This window comes from Anas platyrhynchos, chromosome 2 (genome assembly GCF_047663525.1).
Source record: "Anas platyrhynchos isolate ZD024472 breed Pekin duck chromosome 2, IASCAAS_PekinDuck_T2T, whole genome shotgun sequence".
NCBI classification, from domain to species: domain Eukaryota; kingdom Metazoa; phylum Chordata; class Aves; order Anseriformes; family Anatidae; genus Anas; species Anas platyrhynchos.
In genome coordinates this window covers 16741101-16765776 of record NC_092588.1, presented here as the reverse complement: position 1 = coordinate 16765776, position 24676 = coordinate 16741101, and the positions used below count along the sequence as shown (strand labels likewise).

The 24676-nt window shown below is 36.5% G+C and overlaps 1 protein-coding gene across 4 annotated transcripts in view; it reads right to left on the bottom strand.

Annotated features, from left to right (window-relative positions):
• Nucleotides 1–24676, bottom strand: part of CSMD3 (CUB and Sushi multiple domains 3) — a 641367-nt gene that overhangs the window by 232674 nt on the left and 384017 nt on the right. For all 4 annotated transcript variants that reach the window (XM_005009295.6, XM_038175100.2, XM_038175101.2 and 1 more), the window contains 3 exons: nt 20187–20303; nt 14771–14986; nt 14022–14210 (listed from right to left, as the gene is read on the bottom strand). In XM_005009295.6, coding sequence (XP_005009352.3) covers nt 14022–14210; nt 14771–14986; nt 20187–20303 — 522 coding nt within the window. The remainder of the gene's footprint in view (nt 1–14021; nt 14211–14770; nt 14987–20186; nt 20304–24676) is intronic.

Genomic DNA, 24676 nt, shown 5'->3' with positions numbered 1-24676 from the left:
TGAGATATTCATGAAAAATGACATGAGAAATATTTAAAGGAATAAATTGACTTCTGACTGACAAAAGACAGATTAGGATTAATTTGTTTCAAAAGGAATCAAAGATGCATTTCCTAGTAATATTACAAATCTTAAACTGAGCATCATCCCTGCCTCCAAAACATTCCGTATCTTAATACAACAACACAACACAACCATAACTAACTCAATTAAAACTAACAAACAGAGGCCTTTTCAATTTGAAAACATCAAAAGCAACATTATGCCTTAAGTTTTATATATACACAGTAATGGATAAAACACTGTTGGCAATATGGTATAAGAAGAGCAGAGTGTAGCTAATGGGTCTCCTGCTAAGGGACTTTGCAATTACTGCATACATACCAATTGTAGAACCTTCTCTTCATTAGTTACCTAACTGTGCATCAGTTCAACACTGAATTTATTTTTTCTCACTTAGAATATAACCTTTTTCACTCCCCAGGTATTCCCTGAAAACCACATTCACTCATGCCATATACATAGAATCATAGAATCACCAAGGCTGGAGAAGACCTCCAAGATCATCTGATCCAAGTATTACCCTTCTACCAATGTTACCCACTAAACCATGTCCCTAAGCTCCAGGTCCAACCTTTCCTTGAACACCCCCAGGGACAGTGATGCCACCACCTCCCTGGGCAACCTGTTCCAATGCCTGACTACTCTTACTGAGAAGAAATGTCTCCTAATTTCCAACCTAAACCTTCACTGGCACAACTTGAGGGCATTCCCTCTAGCCCTATCTGAGAGAAGAGGCCAACCCCCAGCTCCCCACAACTTCCTTTCAGGTAGTTGTAGAGAGCAATAAGGTCTCCCCTGAGCCTCTTCTTCTCAAGACTAAACAAACCCAGTTCCCTCAGCCACTTCTCATAGGACTTCTGTTCCATAGGCTTTGTAGCCAATCTCTGAAGGGCTAGAAGGGCTTTCTAGCCCTTCTCTGGACATGTTCCAGGGCCTCAGTGTCTTTCTTGTAGTTAGGGGCCCAAAACTGAACACATGATACAAATGAATGGGTTTGCCTGCGGATTTTACAAGCTTGTTTGTCTGCTTTACATATTTGTAAGAGATACAGTTTCTTGGAAATGTGTATGACCTAAACATCAGAGACTCTGACCTTTGCAGTTTATGACATACTGAAAAAAAAAAAAAAAAAAAAAGGACATAAAATGTTATATGGAGAAAAGTAACTAGGTGTATCTGCTAACCAAAAGAAAACTATTTTAAAGTCAGCATCTTCCAGCTAATGTTGGGTGAAAATAAAAATAATAGAAAGAAAGAAAGAAAGAAAGAAAGAAAGAAAGAAAAAAAGAAAGAAAGAAAGAAAGAAAGAAAGCATGGCCTTGAGAAAGCCAGTGTTGGAAAAAGTTCTACACAGCTGGAAAGCTGACTAGATTATTTTCTTTACAAAGAAAAGATATTGGACTAACTATGGATTATAAATTGTCACATGACTGCTATGGTGAAAATTAATGTTATTTAGCAACTAGGCAGCCTTATAAGGGAGGGAAGAAAAAAAAAAGAAAGCCAAGAAAGGAGGCCTGAGCGTACTGGGTTTACATGGTAGGGGGGACTGCAGATGTGGCCTCTGTGAGAAATGCCCAGAAGCTGTCCAATGTCATATAAGAACCAGCCCTAGCTGGCTCCAAATGGACCTGCTGCTGGTCAGAGCTGAGCCAATGAGTGAAGTTTGTCATGCGTCTGTGAGAGCAAATTTAAGAAAGGGAAATAACTACTGGGAGAGAGGAGTAAGAAAATGTAGGAAGGAACAGCCCTGCAGACTCCATGATCAGTGCAGCAGGAGGGCAGGAGGTGCTCCAGGCATGCAGCAGCAGTTCCCCTGCGGCCTGTGGAGAGGCCCCTGGTGGAGCAGGCTGTGCCCCTGCAGCCCATGGTTCCCACAGCAGAGCAGTTCTCCACACTACGGCCTGTGGAGAGACCCCCGCAGGAATAGGCTCCAGGCCACACCCACAGGAGCAGGTGATCTGGCAAAAGCTGCTGCCCATTGGGGATCCATGTTGGAGCAGTTTGCTCTTGATGGACAGTCCCTGTGTTACGGACCCATGTTGGAGCAGTTCTTGAAGAGCTGCTGCCTGTGGGCAGCCCATGCAGGATTAGTTTGGGAAAGACGGCATCCCGAGGGGGCAAAGAGTGACTGTGAAGGAGCAGCAGAGACAAATCATTAGGGACTGTCCACAACCCCCATTCCCCGTTACCATGTGCTTCTTTGGGGGAGGACACAGAAGAGGGTGGATACAGGAGGAAGGTGTTTTCAGTTTGCTTTTTAGTTTCTCACTGTCCTTGTCTGCTAGTAATAGCCAATAAATTATATTAATCTCCCTACATTAGGTCTGTTTTGCCTGTGATGGTAATTGGTGAACGATTTCCCCGTCCTTATCTCAACCCTTGAGCTCTTTTCCATTATATTTTCTCCCCTCCTTCCCTGAAGGAGGAGGAGTGAAAGAGTGGTTGTGGTGGAATTCAGTTTATCAGCAGGTTAGAAAGACAACATGAAGAAAAAAAGACAGAAGAAATACTGGCATAAGAAGACTTTTTACATTTCAATAGAAATATAGGTAATTCCAAGAGAGTACAGTGTGTGTTGAATCTAAACACTGTTTGGTGATTATTATTAAATTAAAGCATAAATAGAAAGCATATAAGGAAGGACTGTACTCTGACAGATCTTCAATCTTCATTATTGTTCATCAAAAAAGTTTAATTTTATCTATTTTTTTTTTTCTTTTAAGCAGCAATTGTTCATTTTTTCTTGTCCGTAATGTAGTCACAAGGAAATTTAAACTGGCTTCTTAAAAGCTAACTGTGACATTCAAAATTTTAAGGACCACTGGGCAGTCATCTGAATCAAGTCTAAATGCACTAGAATCAATTCAGAGACGTTACAACCCTACAAATGTACCTGAATTGTATATTCACTTTCTGTATCACAAGCTGAAAATGTATCCCTACACTATTGTTGAAAACGTTGCTTTCTCAGGACTAAATAGAGATTAGAATTTTTCTTCTAGATAAGTCTAAATGAACAAGTATTCAATACATTCTTTAAGGATTTTGTTAATCTGTTACTCAGAAACGATTTATTTTTTTTCTGTCTATGTTTACGTTCAGAGCAAACATTTTCTTAACTTTAATTATTATTATTATTATGCGATTATATATACTCATTAATAGATTGAACAAAATTTGACTGGGATGAAGACAATTTATATCAGACCATACTGTGCTGTGTTTTAGATTTATGACCAAAACAGTACTGGCAACACATCATTTTAGCTATTGCTGAACAGTGCTTGCACAGCATCGAAGCCATTTCTGTTTCTCATTCTGCCCCACCAGCAAGTAAGCTGGGTGTGGGCAAGCATCTGGGAAGAGAGAAAGTTGGAACAGCTAACCCCAAGTGACCAGAGTTGCTATTCTATGTCCTATAATGCCATGCTGAGCAATAAAACTAAGGGAGTTTCTACTAAATTGTTGTTTCTTAGAGATTGACTGGACATTTCTTTGCTGTTGGTGAGTGACATAACTCTTTTTTTTTTTCTTCTTGCTTTTTTACCCTTCCAATTCAACCAGGTGGGCACTCTGCTGCCGGCTGGGGTCAACCCACCATGTAGGTTAAGATCCTATAATACGCAGACTGTTTCATAGTCATTTCACAAAATATTAAAAATATGTTGCACTAACAAAGGAGCCTCAAAAACCTATTCTAGTGCAAAATTTCCTAATATTCTTTTTTTTTTTTTTGTGTTCTCCCATGACATGCCATTCTGAATGTTGTTGAAATATTGAAATATCTTCAATAACCAGGAAGAAAATTCAGTAAAAATAAATGCATTTTTATGATTAGATAGGAGTAATACATTGCACAGAAAAATGTTGAGAGTAACAGAAATCAAAACCTCTGACTAGCTCACCAGTGTGGCTCACCAGTGTGGCTTTCTCACCGTATTAGATTAAGACAAATAAATGTGAGTACTGACTATGTCTCTTCTGTTTGATGGTAGTAAGGCCTCAGATTTGAGTACCGTATTGAACTTGAGGAAGTTCATTTCAAAGAATAAATAACTGGATAAATATAAGTATTCCAGAAGCAAGAGACAAGAATGATCACAGATCTGAAAAGACTGAAGATTGTTATGATTTAATAAGAAAAAAAATATGAGTCTTCAACATGTAGAAGCAACTGAAGAGAGAAGTGGAAAAACATATCGAATTAAATAGGCTTGCATGTGATTATTTCTAATTACCATGTTCATCACGATTTACAGCTAGCATTAATTCCATCACAGGTTTTCAACACTGAAATGATTAGTCATTTAATAGAACCAGCTAAATAAAAAGAATATTAAAAATATTTCTACATTTGTAGAAAAGCCTATTATTAAAATTGTTCCCACACAACATCATGTTCAATGGAATTCAGGGAATTCTATCATTTGAAAAGATAAACTTTGAAAATTTAGTACATGTTATTTGAACATTACTTTTAAATGTAAGCAATATAAAGTCTTAATTTTAATTTCCTTTTTGAAATAGTATATCCTTAGAAAATGAATAATAAGAACATCAATTAACATGTATTATTTATTTATACAAACACCTGAGTAAACGGAGGAAAAATAGCTTTTGCTTCTTTGGCATATTATTTCATTTAATTTCGACAAATGATAATTTATTATGATTTGTTATTTTTGTTTCAGGACTCACTGCATTGGCATTCTGTGCATCCATAAATGAATGTTTGATAAATATTCTGGCAAGAAACAGGAATAGGATTGTTATCCACTTATATCTACAACTGTATATTGAATTTATTTGTATTGCTGATCAGAACTATTTCCATAACTAAAGCAATGCTGAAAATTATTGAATTCTGTCAGTTTTTTTTTTTTGTTTTTTGTTTTGTTTTTTTTTTTTTTTTAATTTCAGCTAAATGGTTCTTACATTAAAGGGAAAAAAAAAAAAGAATTGAATCTCTTCATTTTGTTTTCTTTTGCCATTTATTATAACAAACACAGAGGCTTCATAATCTCTCTTTTTAATTTTTAGATTAGAATGTGTATACAAACTCATGATCTCTTTTCCTGGCCCTTCTCTGAATTCCTACCAGTTGATGAACTAATGAACATCGCAGGGGACACTACAAATAAAACTAAAGTCACTGCAAGCAGTCTCTGTCCGAAGGCTTCTATACAACTTATTATTTTTATCTTGAACCCAGCCATCAACGAACTGTTCTCAGTGACTCTTAAATCAATTCGTTTGAATTCTTAATCCCATTAATTTGGGATGATGACTCACTTTTTTTTTTTTTCTCCGTCATGGAGAGAGGTATCACGTGAGGTATCAACCTCACATTTATTTTATCATACAGACTTTATCATGCATATTTTATCATTTATTTTATCATACAGACTAGATTATCTGTCCATTCATTTAGTTTATTATATCTAACAGGTTCTTCAAAGTTCTCTTCTGGTTTAAACTATTCTAATCAATATTGCTATCATGGAGTTCACTTTACTTTTAGAACACTAATGAATGCAGTAAAGCAACATTAGAACAAATACAAAACCTGAAATAATTTTAATTGATCATTTCTAACATGCATGCTCTTCATTTTCATTGCTACCAAATTTTTGCTTCTTAAGGGTTATTTTAAACTAATGATAAATTCATAGAATCTCACATGAAAGCTTCTTAAGATTTAGTGGGGGGAAAAAAAAAGTTAAAGAGTTGCTCTTTATCCACTCCATATTCTTCATGAAAATTTAAATAATTATTTCTCAGTACAGGACCAAAAGCAATGGGTGAATGCTGACATGAAATTCTGACCTGTAAAGACTGTTATAACTGATGGTCTAACTGTTGCAATGTCTGCCCAAGGTAAAAGAAGGGGGGGGGGGGGTGAGAAGATGGATAATTTACCTAGAATTTTTACCAGTTAAAAAATGTCTCAGCTATGTACATGAGATGTTTTCTTAATATACAGACAATTATAGAGAAGATTACAATCTCTTATTTCCTCAGGTTGCAAAGGAGATAAAACTATACTGGGACTAAAATAAAGAGTGATAATAAAAACTGAGAATTACAGACAGCATGTCTTTTGTCTGTACTTAAAGATTACAGACAGAGAAGAATTACTAACTCTTAAATACCCTCAGTCTCCTGGATATCTTATGTAGGTATGCACTTCCAGGAATCTCTGTACCATATCAACCAGACTTATCTGACATTTGGCAAATATGCCTTCTGTTGCTTCTCTTGTTCTTTTTGTATGTGGCACCAGAAATCCAGCAAGACCAATAAAGACTATCTTGTGATGATTCGCTGAGAATCTGAGACAGCTAAGTTCCTAGACTAGGAATACTGACATAGCTACTGCATTTTTGTTTATTTTCTGTCTGTAAATTACAGGTTTTACTACATTAACTTAACTTTGCATTAAACTTCTAATAAAATCTGTTAGGTATAATTCTAAAATATATTAATGAGCTATGATTCTTTCTAAATTCTCAGGAAAAGGAAACAAGAGATATAGATAGAAATATGGATAACCAAAACAGAAAAAAAAGTACATAAGCCTACAAATGTATCACAAAATGAAGAATATTTTACTTATTTAAGTGGCCAACTTCAAGCAACCTAAGGGAGCTGATATCCCAAATTGCACTGAATTTTAATCACTGGAAAGAAAATAATCTAGTATAAAATAATTTTGGCTACAGACACGTTTCTAAAAACAAACAAACAACAACAACAACAAAAAAGACACATAAACTTCATAATGACATTAATTTTGTAAGAGTACAGAATAGGTTGCGGGAAGATCACATGCTGTGACAGTCCATAAACAGTCTAGGAGGCAGCAATAATACTTGTGGAATACAGAGCAAATTATTTCTTCCTACCACCTTGTATTTGCCTTTGGCTATACTGGAAAAGTGGCTCGTTAGAATGCATAAACTTTAAGCAATTGCTTCATAGGAAGAGGGGATAAAAAGGAATCAGTACAACCAGAAAGGATTTGGAAACTGACATATGGATGGTATCCACTCAAATTTCTAGGCATTAAGAAGTTATCAATGGTACATATCAGAGCAGCAATCTTTGTAAATAGGGCTTCCTTCTCAGCAGGGCTTAGAAGGCTTAAGTCCTCAGCAAGATGAATTTCAACAGTTGTAGCTGATTCATATACTGGTAAAGGAAGTGGAAAGGCCACACAGATCCCATCTGAGATCTGAGGAAGGGTACCAAGACTCTTATTGCAAGGTACAGCAAGGCAAGAACTACCCTCTAGTGTCTTGATGATTTTAGACAGAAAGCCTACACAGCCTAGCCACAGATAAGACCTGTTTTAGGGTTGGGAACAGTGGAGCCACCAAAACCAGCTTGCATGAAACAAACAAACAAACAAAAAACAGCAGTTAAAGACCTATACTATCTGGGCTTCTGGTGGTAGCTTCCAAGATACCTAAAATACCTGTATGAGGATATAATTAAAGCATATCTTCTATTCTGTTCTTTATCCCACCTGCCCAATGAAATGACCAAGAGTTCATACTTATCCATTGGATGTAGACAAGGCAAGCATTTTGAAAACAAAGCTGTTGATCTAAAACAACACCTTATTATCACGCTGTTGATCATCCCTGCCCTGCCCCCCCCCAAAAAAAAATCAATAATAATAATAATAATTATTGCTATGACACTAATGTCAAAGACATTTAACATACACAATGGACAATATATAGGCAAATAAAAAATGGGCTGAGACAACAATATATCTTCTGCAAGTGCTATGTATATGTAAATACATAAAAGAAGAAAAAAAAGGAAACATCAGAATCGTATTCCATACTATTATATTATCACAGTAGATAACCAATAATTTGAAAGAATGAAACAGCATATAGAAGATTACTATTAGAACACAGAGGAGAAAAATCAAAATTAGAAAAAGCAGACTTCATAATTATTTTTGGAACTTATAATTTCTTCATATTTTGTGACAGGAAATACTGCTTTGTGTACATACAACCGTTAACAATCATGTATCTTTCTCATCTAAATTTGAATAAGTTATACAGATAACAAATTATGCTAATGGATATAATTATACAGTTCATTATTTGTATTTATTTATTTTAAGAACTGTTACAATACACTATAAGTAGAAATAGAAGCAACCTCATGTTTACAAGCCTTGGTCCTCATGGAGGACTTCAACCACCCCAACATATTTGAGGGACAACCCAGCTGGGTGTAAGCAATCCAGAAGGTTTCCTGGAATCTGTTGAAATAATCTCCTTCTCTAAGTGACAGAGAAGCCAATAAGTAGAAGATCTATGCTGGACCTTGTTCTCAAGGTCCAAGGAGGGGCTTGTGGAAAATATGAAGGTCAAAGGTCAGTTTTGGCTTCAGTGAATGCAATCAAAGAAAGTACCATGAAATGGTGGAGTTCAAGATCCTTAGGACAGTGAGAAAGGCACACAGCAAACTCACAATTTTGGGATTTCAGGAGAGCAGACTGTGCTTTTCAAGGATCTACTTGATAGACATTCATGGGTTGGGTGCCCTTGGTAGACATGTCCTGGAGGAGGAGGGGAAGGAAGAAAGCTTGTTAATATTCAAGCATCTCTGCCTCCATGCTCAGGATCAATGCATCCCAACAAACAGGAGGTCAGGAAAAAAGGCCAGAAGGCCTGCATGGATGAACAAGGAGCACCTAACCAAACACAAACTCAGAAAGGAATCCTACAGAGGCTGGAAATAAGGACAGGTAACCTGTGAGGAATACAGAGACACTGTCAGAGCATCCAGGAGTTAGGACACCTGAAGCCCAAATGGAATTGCAACTGGCCAGGGATGTCAAGGGCAGTAAGAAGGGCTTTTATATATCAGTGACAAAAAAAAAAAAAAAAAAAAAAAAGATTAGGGAAAATGTGCACCCTCTTCTGAAGGAAACAGATGACCTGGTTAAAGAGGACAGTGAAAGGGCCAAGGAACCAAATGCCTACTTTGCTTGAGTCTTTACCAGCAAGACTGGCCTTTAGGAATCCTAGGTCCTAGAGGCCAGGCTGAAAGGCTGGAACAAGGAATGTTTACCTTTGGTGGAAGAGGATAAGGTCAGGGAATACTTCAGCAAATTGGACATTCCTGGGTCCTGATGTATGCACCCATGAACATTGAGGGAGCTTGCAGATGTAAGTACAAGACCACTTTTTATAAGTTTTGGTTGATTGTGGCAAGTGGGAGAAGTGCACCCAAAGTCTGGAAGAAAGCAAATGTTACTCTCATCTTCAAGAAGGGCACGAAGAAGGACTCAGGGAACTAAAGGCTGGTCAGCTTCATCAACTTCCCTGAGAAGGTGATGGAACAGCTAATCCTGGAAAACATTTCCAGGTGCAGGAAGGCGAAGATCCTCTTAGAGAAGCTGTTGAAGTATGGACTGGATGAACACAGTGAGATGGATCAAAAACTGGCTGAACAGCTGGACCTAAATGGTAGTGGTCAGTGGCACATAGCCTAGCTGGAGACCAGTACTACATGGAATAACTGAGGTGTCAATACTGGGTCCAATCCTGTTTAAGGTCTTCATTAATGAACTAGAAAATGGGGTACAGTGGATCCTCAGTAAATTTGCAGATGACACATAACTTGGGGGAATGGCAGATTCACCAGAGGGCCATGTGGACTGTTCACCAGAGGTCCAGAGAGACCTCAACAGGCTGGAGAAATGGGCTGACAAGAATCTTGTCAAGTTCAGCAAGACATGCAAAGTTCTACACCTGGGAGGAACAGCCCCAGGCACCAGTACATGCTGGGCACCACACAGCTGGAAAGTAGCTTTACAGAAAAGGTCATGGGAGACCCGGTGGACACCACGTTGAACATGAATCAGCAATATGCCTTTACAAAGAAGGCCAACAGTATTCCTGACTGCACTAAGCAAAGTATCACCGGCAGGTCGAGAGAGGTGATCTTTCCACTCTATTCAGCACTGGTGAAGCTGCACCTGGAGTATTGTGTCCAGTTCTGGGCTATGTAGTACAAGAGAGACATGGACACGTGAAAGAGAATCCAGCAAAAGGCCATCAAGAAGTTCAAGGGACAGGAGCACCACTAATGTAAGGAGAGGCTGATAGAGTTGAGATTATTCAGCCTACAAAAGAGGAGGCTTGGATGACCTTATCAATGTATGTAAACACATGAAGGGAGAATGAGTGAGCACTGGTACAAGTTGCCCATGTGTCATGGGGTATCCATTCTTGGAGATCTTCAAAAGCTGTCTGGAACTGGTCTTGGGCATCCTGTTCTAGGTGTCCCTGCTTGAGCAGGGGTTTGGACCAGATGACCTCCAGAGGTCTCTTCCAATTTCAACCATGCTGTGATTCTGTGAAACTGACATATTTATCTTTCAAATATAAAATTTATCCTCACAAGCTTCAATAGGAAAATCAGTTAAAAATAAAAACATCTATCTCTAAATCAGAAGAAAAATTTTATGATCCTTCAAAATACAAAATAAAATAAAATACATAAGTATATTTATCTACCATCTGCTTGACAATGAAACAAAAACTTGCATATGTTGTAATGGAATAAAATGTAAAATACTTGTATAATAAGGGGCATTACAATTCTATCTGAAATAATGGTAGAACTATTGATTTTTATTAAAAAAAAATGTTCATAGTATGCTGATGTACCAAGAGGATGTGGGAAATTAGTAATAGAAGTGGTTTTGGATTAAAGCAAAATAAATGTCACTTTGTAAATGCAAACACCCTCATATGCATTGCTAATAAAAGGAAGCAACTTAGTCATGTACAAACAATCAATCAATTGCACTAATTCAGACTCTACTGTTGAATGATTTTTCACAAGACATTGATTCCACTGATTTTTCAAATTTTGAATTTAGTCAAGGTCAGGATTACTAAGTGCACAAGATACTATACGGTACTTTTGCAGCCAGTAAACTACATCTGAACATCACCAGAACAATTCATTCTGATTGGTCATAAACTCTATGCATCCTAGAGCCTTAAACATCAAGAGCATGTGAACAAAGAACCAGTCACAGATAACATCAATTGTTCTGACATTCTATTTATTCCTAGAGTCTTTCTGAAGGCCCCAAACACTCTCTTCTGTCACATAGCTGGAATTTCTTATTTTGTGAATGAAAGCACTTTTATTATATGCTAAAGAAGCACTTTGGTCACTTTAAGTGTGTCTACACTACTAAATGCATCCACTCCTGGAAGAGATAAGTGGTGACAATGGTGTCCATCTACACCACTCAGAGCTAAACCCATCTGGAGAAGCCCAGGAATGTCTATAACAAACACTATTACATGGTGTTATTACACTGTGGTGCTTCTGTGGTCCAAAAGCATCACTAATTTTCTCTGTGTTCAGAATATCCAAAATTATTTGAGAACTATACTACACCCAGAATAACAGTGGCTATTTCTTGTACAGAATTAAGCAAATTTGCAATATGACATGAAGATTGGCACGGTTGTGACTGACTATACAAAACAGGCTTGTTGAAAATGCTGTTAGGAGGTCTCCACAAGGCATTGGGGCCAAGTCTAGCAAAGTTCGACTCATATCACCTACTGGAAGGGTATTCTGTGGTGAACTATCCTTAAAATAAAACCTTGTTGGGGATATAAAGGGAAACTGAATGGCTAGCACCTGAAGAGACCACAGAATGAGTAAAGAACTATGCAATTTGTACTATCAAAGGACCAAGACACAGGTGGAAGTAGACAACCAAGATATGTAACATACAGCTATTCTTTATGAGCATTTGCTAATAAAACAGAAATAATAGTATGACCCACAGGACTCAACTAACTATCCCTATCAAGAGGATGCATAATCAAGAACACGGGAAAATTCAAGTTTGAAGGGACCTTAGGATGTCTCTAGTTCATCCTCCTGCTGAAAGAAGGCTCAGCCCTGAGGTCAGACCAGGTTGCTCAGGGCTTTAACCAGTTGGGCCTTGGAAACCTCCAAGGGTGGATACCACCACCTCTCTGGGCAACCTGTTCCACTCTTTGACATTTTCTTCATAAAAAGGTTTCTGTTTATTTCCAGTCTGGAATTTTATTGTTTCATCTTATGCCTTTTCCTTTCTTCCTCCTATCATAAACCCCTGTGAAGAGCCTTAATGGTCTCCTCACAGGTAGTCAGGGCTGCTATTAGGTTCTATTGAAGCTTCAGTCTGGAAAGGACCAATTGTCTCACCTTTTGTTGCAGGATCAGTGGTCCAGCTACTAACCATCATTTATTTGTGTCTTTCTTGTATTGTACTGACCATGTGAGCACAAATAGTATGAACAGAGGTTCACTTCCAAGTGGGCTTTTGAGTACGTGAAAATGTATATATCAGAATTATTAAAACTTGTGAATCACTTCTGTAGAAAATGCCAGACATGAGCAACATGAACAATATATAGATTTCTGAATCCAGTAAAAGTGGTCAATGGAAGGTGGATTATTTACAGGGAGAAAGTAGTTCAGTAAGTTGTTCTAGTGGAGACCATCTTTCATTTTCAAAGACAAGGAGAAAACACATTGACTGAAACATAATTCAACCCTTGCATACCAGCTTTTGCCTCTCTCTCTTTCTCTCTCTCTCTTTTTCTATTTTTTCCTAGCACACAAATATAGATATTATTTTCTATGTCATGAAAACTAAATAGCAATTATTTACATTTTTGTTTCTGCACAAGGTGTTTACTGATAACTTACTGATTCATTTTCAGTATACTAATATTTCCAGGTATTTATTACTAAAATTTCACCCATTTTCACAGCTTTGCATGCATTCATTATTTTTCTTCTGGTTAAAAAATCACCATCTCCTACACAAAAATAACTTTTATTCATACACTACACTGACCTACACTGACCTAGCCTCTAAACCATCTTTTCTATAAATGCACACATAAATGTTGCTTGTGTATTTGTGAAATTCAGAATTAAATTTTTGATACAGTAACTAACACAGAGTATAAGCAAACAAGTAAATCAATTATTATACAATCAGATCCTGAAAGAAATGGGTTTCACTATCATGCAATTTAGTTTGAAGAAAAGAAAAAAAGATTCCAAATGCACATTGATATAGATATTTTCATATATAAACATTTCCATACAGCAAATACCCTTACATAAGTAAAAAATTACAGACACTTAAGTAACTATCTTACTTTTTAGAAATATTATGCTTTTTTTTTCCTTTTCCTTTTTTCTTTTCCTTTTCCTTTTCCTTTAGCAATTATCCATAGAAGTGAAACAAAAGACCTTTAGGAAGAATTCATCTCAGACAACTTTAGCCATTAAAAGTTAAGTTTCCAGTCAAACCTACTTACGTAGGTTACCCCTACAGTGAGTGGAAAGTTTTAGGAACCATTAGAGGTTACTTCAGTTATCATAGCTATTGTTTTAAAGCCAGGACAACTGTTCTCTGAAGATACCCTTCTCTAACTTATCTAGGAAGCCCATGTTGTCTGTTCTTCTACACATGGACCTACTTGTATGAAACATATCTGGTTTACGTTATCTAATTATATTTATGCATTTTTGTAATACAGGTATCACCTGGAAATTTGCACTGACAAACGAAAGCCAGTTATTAGATATCTGAACTGATAAATATTGACTTAAGTTTATACCCAGTTTTCCTAAGGTATTTATCAAAATAAGAACAGTAAGGATTTTGTCCTCAGTTTGAAATGTTATGAAATCTATGAATAATTCTAATATTAATTATATTAAAAATAAATTAAAAAGAAAGAAATTTGACTAAAGAGATATGGAGGATATGAAAGTACCTTACAAATTAAGAGGTGTATTACCATGCATTTCCATGCTGTATATCTGCAAATCCATGGACAATGACTACACATACAAGCAAATGAAAGCAGCTGACCACGTACCCACACACCTTGGCAGAGGTGCACTCCATACTCGTCGGCCACCACCTAGACAAATAATCTCTGAAGCTCCTTCCAAACGATATCCAGATGAACAGGAGAATGTCAGAGTATCTCCCACTCCAAAATTAAATCCTATTCTGTTACCAAACTGTGGGATCCCAGGATCTTCACAAGGTTCTAGATTATATTCTGAAAGCAAGAGAGCAAGTCAGCTTGTACAAGTGAGAACAACTTGTGTTTTCTATCAGCCTTTTTTCTAATCTTGCAATCTACTAATTTCTGTGTATTTCCAACTGACCTTGGATAAAGATTTCAGTTTTAAAAACACAATGAATGCATGAATGTTAAGTTGGCAATTAGACTACCTTCAAAAGCTAGACTAATGAATGCATTTATAACATTTTTAAGATGCATAACACAACATGCTTTATCACACTTATTAGAGCCATAAATGCCCCAGATACATAAAACAAATGAAAACAATGGTACAGCGTAAGTCTGACTGACTGACTCATGGGCTCATCTGGAATTTCACTAACTGAAATTAGACCAATTCTGTTTCTTCCCCTCACTTGAATGCTGCTTACAGTTTAGTGTCCTCTTACTTATCATGTAGCAGAGATTTCAGAGAGATTTTCTTGCTTTAAAATTGCTGTGCTTAAACAAACAAACAAACAAACAAACAAACTTAAATAATTTTATGATTAAGTATATCATAAAACAAACTATTCCAGGTGTTGTTTCCTTACCAGAGAAAGAAATGTTAAATCCTTCATATGATATAGAAAAATCTGATATAAAGCGTAACTGGGCTCTGAAATTTCCATAGAGACCTGCGTTGATTGGTGAAGGAAGCTCTGAGCCAGTCAGACGTGCTAATGGTTGTGTGAAACTGCCATTCTCTGTTATTAGTAAGTAGTCGTGATGATCCTCCAAATGGAAAGTATAGAAGGTGAACTGTACTCCTATTAGAAAAAGTAGAATTAATTTATGTATCACACAGTTATCATGAATGTAACTAAGACAATGATTAAACCAATACATTTCATTATGAATCATGGTTCAGAAAAGAAAGACTTTCAGTACTTAAAGGGGGCTCATAGAAAAGATGGAGAGTTGGAGATTTTTTTTTTTTTTTGCATGGGCAAATAGTGATAGGACAAGGGGAAATGGTTTTAAACTAAAAGAGGGGAGATTTAGATTAGACCTTAGGAAGAAATCCTTTACTCAGTGTGATAAGGCACTGGAACAGGTTGTCCAGATAAGTTAGGTATGCTCCATTCCTGGAGGTGTTCAAGGTCAGGCTGGATGGGGCTCTTGGAAACCTTATCTAGTGGGTGGCATCTCTGTCCATGGCAGGAGGATTGAACTAGATGATCTTTAAGGTCCCTTTCAACACAAGCCATTCTATGATTCTATGATCTTTGGGATTCATGCTTAGTCTTTCTGGACTAAGAATAAGTCTTTCTGGAATGGGAATAACGAGAGCAATCCCTTGGGTCTTAGAGACCTGTAGTTAATGTCTTAGCTTTTCAGAAATGGGAAAATTGTTCAGCCTTTTAAAGTAGATACCCTCTTTTCTTCTTAGAGCTCCCCAAGCCAAGACTTATTGTAGCTTGCGGATCCAGATAAACATGCCCTTACTTAGTAGCACTGGCAAAGAAATTACTGGATCAGGTTGCATTTTACGTATAAGATAAAACAAAACAATCCCCAAAATATCTTTGAGAATTAAAATATCTTAATCTAATAATTGTATAAGCAAAATCACTCATCTGCTTTGAGCATTGTATTTATTATCTTCAAAGAAAGTTTTTTGGTAGCAACTCAAAACATTGGAATTCCTATGAATTCACTGAGGTTCACTGAATTTTGTTCAAACACAAACTCAAATTTTAACTACAGGGAATGTTTCAGGCAATTTTACAGATTGCCATGGCATTTCTAAGCAAAACACCGAGGTATATCCTAGTTGTATAATTTGGTTTTCTGTAGAAAATGCTCTAATCTTATTAATATATGTTATGTGACATACTGTGTCACAGAGAATTATTTAAAAAATATATATTCAGGTAGATTCCTTCTTATTTTGCACATGCCCCTTTTTTTGTAAGGGGAACATATATATATGTACATATTGACTAAAACCAAGAAGGCATAATGTCATTTCTCAATATTGCAATCCAGAATGTTGGGGAGTGGGAGGAGGGTGTGGGGAGAGGGTAAATGAAATGAATTGTTCTACTAGTTAGTTGTTTAAACTATACCATTGACAGTCCACAAAATTCACTTCATTATATTTGAACTACATGCTAACAACAGACACAATATAGGAATTAATGTCATGATAGATGATTAATTTCCTCTTCAGGTATAGCACACATTCCTAGACTTATTAACTATACTTAAAGTGCATGTTGCAATATTCTAATTATCAAAAATAAAATTGAAAATAAAATAAAAAATCATAGCAAAGTTTTTAGTGGGCATTCAAAAATCTTAATACTGGTCCACATGAATATGAATGAGAAATCAATCCAGAATTTCTTGTTTAATGCAATTGAATAGTGAAAGCAAAATATAAAAATATATATTGCAGATGTTATTATTTCAGACAATACATATGCATACAGAAACAGAGCTTTTCTTAGCAATACAACATATGCAGATATAACATATAAATCTTAACTAAATAAATACATTTAATTACCTGCCATGAAGTAATAGCATTATGAAGTTGCAACACAAAGATACATGTTTTAAAGTACCCCCCACCATGTTACATGTTACATACATGTAACATACATGTTACATGTTACATACATTTGCTTGGTAGTCTGACATCAGACTGCCAAATTTTGTCCAAATAAAAAAAAAGCTTAAAGAAAAATATTAATTATATTCTACAAAATGTATCACTAGTTAATAGCCAGTACAAGATACTCCTTGACATTCTGAAGTACTAATTATATTAGATATGAAATAGAGCAGAAAATTAGATTTCCAGAATAAACTTTCTCTCCTCCATTTTAAAATCATCCATGCATATGTATGGGATTAATTTTCTGTAATGGTAACCATCTAACACTTTAAAAAGTCTCTGAGTTTCCCCTTGGACAATTCATCCATCAGATAAAGCTCCTGGACATCAGATAATAGAGGTAAATAGGCACTTTCAGAGAACAATTCATTCCATCTATTTTAGATACGTTTACTTTGAGATAATCCATGTCCTGAAGATAAATGATTTTTTCCATTAAATACAGAAGTGGCCTAGTGGACTAGCCTACTGAGCATAATGCTGTACCACTAGAAGTTTAAAATTAAACCAGGTAAACTTAATCTTCCTGTTTCTTTGACAAAGGGAAAGTCCTCCTTTCTCCGGACTTCCTCCCTTGTCTCCAGGGCTGACCTTAGCAGTAAAGACTGAAGCAAAAAAGGCATTCAGCAATTCTGTCTTATCTGTATCCTTTGTCACCAGGGCAGCTGCCCCATTCAGTAGTGGGCTGACATTTTCCTCAGTCTTCCTTTTTCTATTGATGTATTTGAAGAAGCCTTTCTTGTTGTCCTTGACATCCCTTGCCAGATTTAACTCTGAATGGGCCATGGCCTTCCTTTTCACATCCCTGCATATTCTGACAGAGTCCCTGTATTCCTCCCAAGTGGCTGGACCCTTTTTCCACAGACTTCCTTCTTCTGTCTGAGCTTTGCCAGGAGCTCCCTGCTCATCCATGCAAGTCTTCCCCCTTTTCTTGCCTTCATACTCATATGGATGCAACGATCTTGAGCTTGGAGGAAATGATACCTGAATACCAACCAGTTGTCTTGGACACACCTTCCTTCCAGGGCCCTAACCCATAGATTTCTTCCAAGTAGATCCCTAAAGAGGCCAAAGTTTGCTCTCCTAAGTCCAGGGTCGCAATCCTACTTTTTGCCCTGCTTCCTCCTTGCCAGAAACTGAGCTCAATCAAGGCTGCCCCCAACCCTCTCATCTCCAACTAGTCCTTCCTCATTCATTCATACAAGGTCAAGCAGCATACCTCTCCTTGTTGTCTTCTACACAACCTGTACAAACTCAGGAAGTGAGCTTATCCTAGACAAACTCAGGAAGTGCAGCCAAGATAAGTGGACAGTGAGGTGGATTGACAATTGGCTAGATGGCAGAGCTCAGTGTTGTGCTCAGTAGTATATAGTTGAAGCCCATAGCTAGTGGTGTCCCACAGGGGTCAGTAGTGTCTTGTTTAACTTACTCATCAACGAACTTGATGATAAAATGGAGTGCACCCTCAGCAAGTTTGCTAATGACATAAAGCTTGGAGGAGTGTCTCATATTCTAGATGGCTGTGCTGCCATTCAGAGGGACCTTGAGATCCTGGAGGGTTGGGCTGAGAGGAACCTCATGAAGTTCAACAGGGGCAAGTGCATCTAAGGAGAAATTACCCCAAGCACCAGTACAGGCTGGGGGTTGACCTGCTGGAGAATAGCTCTGCAGAGAGGGATGCGGGAGTCCTAGTGGACAGCAGGCTGACCATAAGCAGGCAATGTGCCCTTGTGGACAAAAAGGCCAACTGTATCCTGGGGTGAATTCAGAAGAGTGATCCTCCCCATCTACTCAGCCCTAGTGAGGCCACACCTAGAGTACTGTGTCTGGTTCTGGACTCCCCAGTGCAAGAGGGACATAGAACTACTGGAGTGAGTTCAGAGGAAGATCAAAGGATGATGATCTTATGAAGACTGTCACAAGTCCATGGAGCCAGATGGGATCCACCCGACAGTGCTGAGGGAGTTGGCAGATGTGATTGCTGGGCCACTTTCCATCATCTGTCAGCGGTCTTCGTTATCTGGAGATATCCAGGATGACTGGAGACTTGCTGATGTGATGCCCATCTATAAGAAGGGTTGTAAGGAGGGCCCGGGGAACTACAGGACTGTCAGCCTGACCTCGGTCCCAGGAAAGGTGATGGAACAGGTCATTTGGGATGCAAACATGCAACGTATGCTGGACAACCAGTGGATCAGGCCCAGTTAGCATGGGTTCATGAAAGGCAGGTCCTGCCTGACCAACCTCACCTTCTTCTATGAGCGGGTGACCCACCTGGTGCATGAAGGAAAGGCTGTTGACATAGTCTATCTAGACTTCACAAAGGCTTTTGACATAGTCTCACACAGCACTCTCCTGGAAAATCTGGAAGCTCATGGGCTGCACAGGTACACTCTTTGCTGGGTTAAACACTGTCTGGATACCTGCCTTCAACAAATAACCATTTTTTTAAAGTCTCCTGTCTCTCATTAGTCATTAGTTTAGTCATTAGTTCTTTCTTACCATTCTAAATGTCTCCTGAAGTGGTTGCATTATTTATCTTTTTTTCTCCATCCACATTTATTTCTAAACCATATTATTTATTGACTCTCTAGATGTACAATAAGCTACCATTTATATGCAGCCACCCTACATATAAATGAAAGAAACTATTTCTTTCCTTCAAAATAAAGAGACTTTTCTTTCTGACATTTCCTGGTCAACAGCTAGCCATAATGTAAAATTTCACATGATGAAAACTATATTTAAAGCAATTCTCTTCTATCTTCACTTCTTTTTATGACATATGAATAACATTCTCACACAAGTCTTCACTTCAGATAATTGATAAAAAATCTAAATATCAAGGACTATTTCTGTCTAATGTCTCTAAGAGAAGGCATTTTTTCATGAATACAGAAAAAAATCTACCTTCTTTCACCTGTATGGATTAATGTGCATTTATACAATTGTCTGTTACTTGGACTACAGTCTTTCAGTGATATTTTGTTCTGTAAAAAACATTTGGCTTTCCATTGGGCCTAGTCTACATCTGGAATTCTAGGAATTAATACAATAAATATAAATACAAACAAAAATCAGCAATACAATCCTAATTCAGTGTGGAAAACCCAGATCTGGAATCTATATGCGTAGGACAGAACACTGGACCTTTACCTATATGTTTAAGAAAAAAGCAATTAAAGAAGGGAAGGGAAGGGAAGGGAAGGGAAGGGAAGGGAAGGGAAGGGAAGGGAAGGGAAGGGAAGGGAAGGGAAGGGAAGGGAAGGGAAGGGAAGGGAAGGGAAGGGAAGGGAAGGGAAGGGAAGGGAAGGGAAGGGGAATAGAGAAAACAATGTATTTACCTTTCCCATGGGTAACATCCACAGTCCATGTACAATTCAGTGAATTTGGATAGAGTTCTGGATAACCAGGGGATAAAATTGTCCCACTAGGTCCTCTAACATCACCACCACACAAAGCTAGAATTAACAAACAAACAAACAAACAACTAGTATATTAATAAAATAATATAGAACATACAGCTTAGGAAAAAAAAAAAAAAAAAAAAAAGAACAAAACTATCTTTTTAAAACTTCTGGTTTTAAAACTACTGAAAACTAGTTGATCAAATGGTTCATCAATCTTACTTATGGACAATAGCCCATTTAACACAATATGAAAGGAAATAAAATCAAAGAATGGTTAACGTATTTTTTGCTAGTTATTAATAAAACAAAAAGTGAGTTTCCTTAGCTGTTTTTTTCACATTTTCTTGTGATTCCGTGAAAACTCAAAAGTCCAGCAGGAGGATGAAGGCAGAAAATATAGAACCAAACAACAGCACTTTAGCCAGGTGCTAAGAATGGAGAGTTAAAATTGAGTAGATTAGACCTTAGTATTGAAGAATTAGTGACTGGTAATATTAATGCAGGGAAGCATGACATCCTTTAGTGTATCATGCATTTACATCTATAACTGACAACTGCCAATATAAGAATAAGCCATTCTGTAGTATCAATAGTGACTTTGTAATCAGCAATAGAGTGATATAAAAATTAAATTACCACTTGAATTAATACAAAATACAAAAGTAAAATCATCACAAAACTGGCATAAATATCTTCAACATTCAACATTAACATAAGCCAATATTCAACACTTCCACTATAAACCATAAAGTTTTCCCTTTAGCAGAAACTTTTGAAAAACTGTTGAAAGGCAGTTTGGGAGACAGGTAGATGGCAGATGCATGTCTGCAATTCCAGTTGATACAACTACCAATTCCAGTTCACCTCATGCTCTCCAAGCTGTTGCTTACCTATAGCTCATCTCTGTGCTTCCCGGTGGTGTGCTGTTACATGAGCAAGGAAGAGGGAAGGAGGTTGTCACAGGCTGAAGAAGCAATATATTTATTTTTTTTTTTTCTCTGAGAGGCTGCCCCACCAGCACTAACTGGTATAACATGCATCTGCCCCTCTTTGAACATCAACAGCAACTACAAACACAACACTCAAACATCGTACAGAGCGTGAAGGTGGGAGAAGTTTGCACTTCCAATATAATAACAGTACTCAAACAACATCCTCACACATTAAGTTTTATATTTGTGATGATTTGTGCTAAACACTGACAGGGTAAATTATGAAATGCATAACCATGGTTTTTTTTGGTTGTTTATATACATGTATATATATATAAACGTTACATATTACTCCCTATTATATGTTATAATGTGCTATATTAGCATGTTATATATTATCCCCTTTAGGGTACTGAACATAAAGAAGTATACATTTAATTACAGTTTTCTTATAGAAAATAAATGAAACTTGGATACTGTTACTATACACTTTATTCTATATGCTAGGATACAGTAAGACTGCGGAAACACTGAAGATATTTGCAGTCTTAGCTGGGGAGAGAAGACAGAGAAACAAACTCAACATCACCCACACTCTGATGGGAACCCTACTCCATTTATGAGAAAAAGTTTATGACAATTAAAGGTTGCTATTACCTGTAACCTTTAGTCTTTTCCCTACTCATATACACATCCAATTAAAATAAATAAATAATACCCTATTTTGCCTAGCTAAATTGGTTTGATTGTTGTAGCTAACCACTTTCTCTTTGAAAGGTATTTTTATCTCATCATTTTGTGTGTGTGTGTGTGTGTGTGTATGTGTATGTGTGTATATGTGTCCATGTGCTGCTTTTCCTGCCAGCTTTCTAGCCTTTTTGGCCAGATTGTAAACTAGAAAGTTGGAGATCCAATACCACAGGCTGAAATTTTAGGACCACTACTGCCCAATCTCATCATATTTGCCAAAAGGAAATGATGCTCCAACACATTTATTTTCCTCCTCATGATGAAGATCCAATGAGGTCAGTTATCATCTGATCTTGTTATATTTAGACATTAGCAAAATAGAATCAGGGCATGTTATAACAGCATGTTATTGCAGATTCTGATGGTAACTACCTACTTTGTCCACACTTTAGGTCAGCCCTATTAAGAAGGGTTGCAATAGAATATGCAATCAATTTTTATAATCATGGGAAACAGCCCAAAAAAATAATGCATTTTACAGTGGGTGTTTGAAAAATCTTTCAAGAATGCAAGTGATGACAAAATGTCTATGGCATTCACTGTAACTGTATGAAGGCTAGCAGATGGCAAACAAAGGCATCAAGGGACCAGCATGTTACGAAACAAAGCCAAGTTGACAGATCTGAAATATAAAGTGTGCACTGGTCCTGATAAGATGGGAAACAGCCAGAGCATATAATATCAAAACTAGTATCTGACTCTTTTTTGGAATGCAAAGGAAAATAAAAACATTTTAAAATGAAAACAGCAAAAGATACTCTTTACACATTTTTCTAGAGTCTATAAGAAACCTCCTTTTCACTTCATTGTCTGATATATGGAGACATACTAAAACAGGACAGACTAAAAGTATAATGAATAAATAAGCAAATAACTGAAGCACTAGCTTGGCATTCTAATGTGGAAAATTGGGTACATGAAATGTGTTGTTTTGTTTTATTTTGTTTTGTTTTTGATCATCATTTATTGTGTTGCTAACATGACATTTAATTTCTTTGTTATGTAAGAAAAACAGCTCAGTCAAGACATGCCTTAATCTTTATATTTATTTATTTATTACTGTGTTTTGTGAGAAGGAATTAAAAACTAACAAAAAATTAACAAAAATATCTGCATGTAATACAGATAGATATCTGGATGTATAGTACAAAGTACCTTTACAACAGTGTGATATTGGGAAATAATGTAATAGCTTATGAAGTAAGTCTTGGTTAAATGTGATTGAAGATTAAAATTTAGTAGTGGAATCAAGTGACTAAGCCAGCTGTTCAAGTGAAATAAGATTCTTATAGCATTGGGTTGCTTGAAGACTTTTGTTGTAATGGATCATAACTTCATTCCTTTTGCTCAGTAACAAAAGGAGGAGTGGCAGCAAGCAAGACTAGCTTAGAAAATTGCCCTATATTAAATATATATATATATATTTTTCCCCAAACAATTTTAGAACCTTTACTCAGGCTACATATAAGTGTCTCAGTGGGAGGCCATGCTTAATCACTGAAATACATAACTAGTTGTAAGGAAAACACCTGACTTATGTCATTCATAAAATCATCAAGCTCCATTTCAGGTCATATTTCATCCATCCTACTATTATAAAAAATCACTGTTCCATATTAGAAATAGACTTGTAATTTCTAGCCTAAATTTATTCATGGTTAATTTTCACCCATTTATTCTTATTATAAACTGTCATTATGTTATTTTCCATCTTGGAAATTCACTTTGGAGGGCTGGCAAAGCATGACAGTTTCTAGCTTTGTTTGATTCACTTAAATGAGACAACCTTTCTTAACCTAGTCTTGAAAGATATACTTTTGGTCTCTACGACCACTGTATTACCTATTTCTAGTACTTATTTATCTTTCTTGTCACAGCCTCTGTGCTACACAAACATATTGCTAGGACACTACAATAAAATGTGGCAGCAGTTAATGAGCAAGGAAGGTAACATTTCTGCTCATATAAGTCTTTTCCCATTTTTTTGCATGTGTCCTCAGTTCTATTTTTTAAATGTTTATGTTTTACTGCAGAAGTAAGCCTGTATAATCTCCTCCTGCAGAGGTCAATCTGTATAGCTTTACTTTAGCACTTCTTTGTAGAAGATCCCCTTACCTCTTTATTTTATTTTATTTTATTTTATTTTATTTTATTTTATTTTATTTTATTTTATTTTATTTATTTTATTTTATTTTATTTTATTTTATTTTATACTATGAAATAAAACTCAGCATCCAGTAACTATGTTCTCTGTTATCTGAGGTCTCTGAAAAAGGATTATGACCAATTTAAAATGATTTATTTATTTCTATGTAACTATTTATTAATTTTAAATTAAATTTATTTTGATGTAACTGAAGTCTACTTCAGACCCATAAAAGGTATAGCAATGATATGAAGATATCAAGAAGACTAAATGTGAGATAAAAGGGTTTGACCACATCCAAGGACAGAAAACTGTCAAGAGAACATACTTGTTATTTAATTAAAGCAAAATAATACACATTCTACATAGATATGTGTATTGATGTATTTCAACATATGGTGTTCAATAACAATACAGAAAAAAAATAGTAATCACTGACCCATTTTGCCTGACTGAAGATGGTGATATTTGTGAATTAGAAATGTTTTCCACCTTTTAAACCTACCATTTTCATAGATAAATTTAAAGTTTTTTTCAAAAGACTAGCTCTAAGTCACCAACCACAACATGAAAACTAATCTGCAATGCTTTATCAC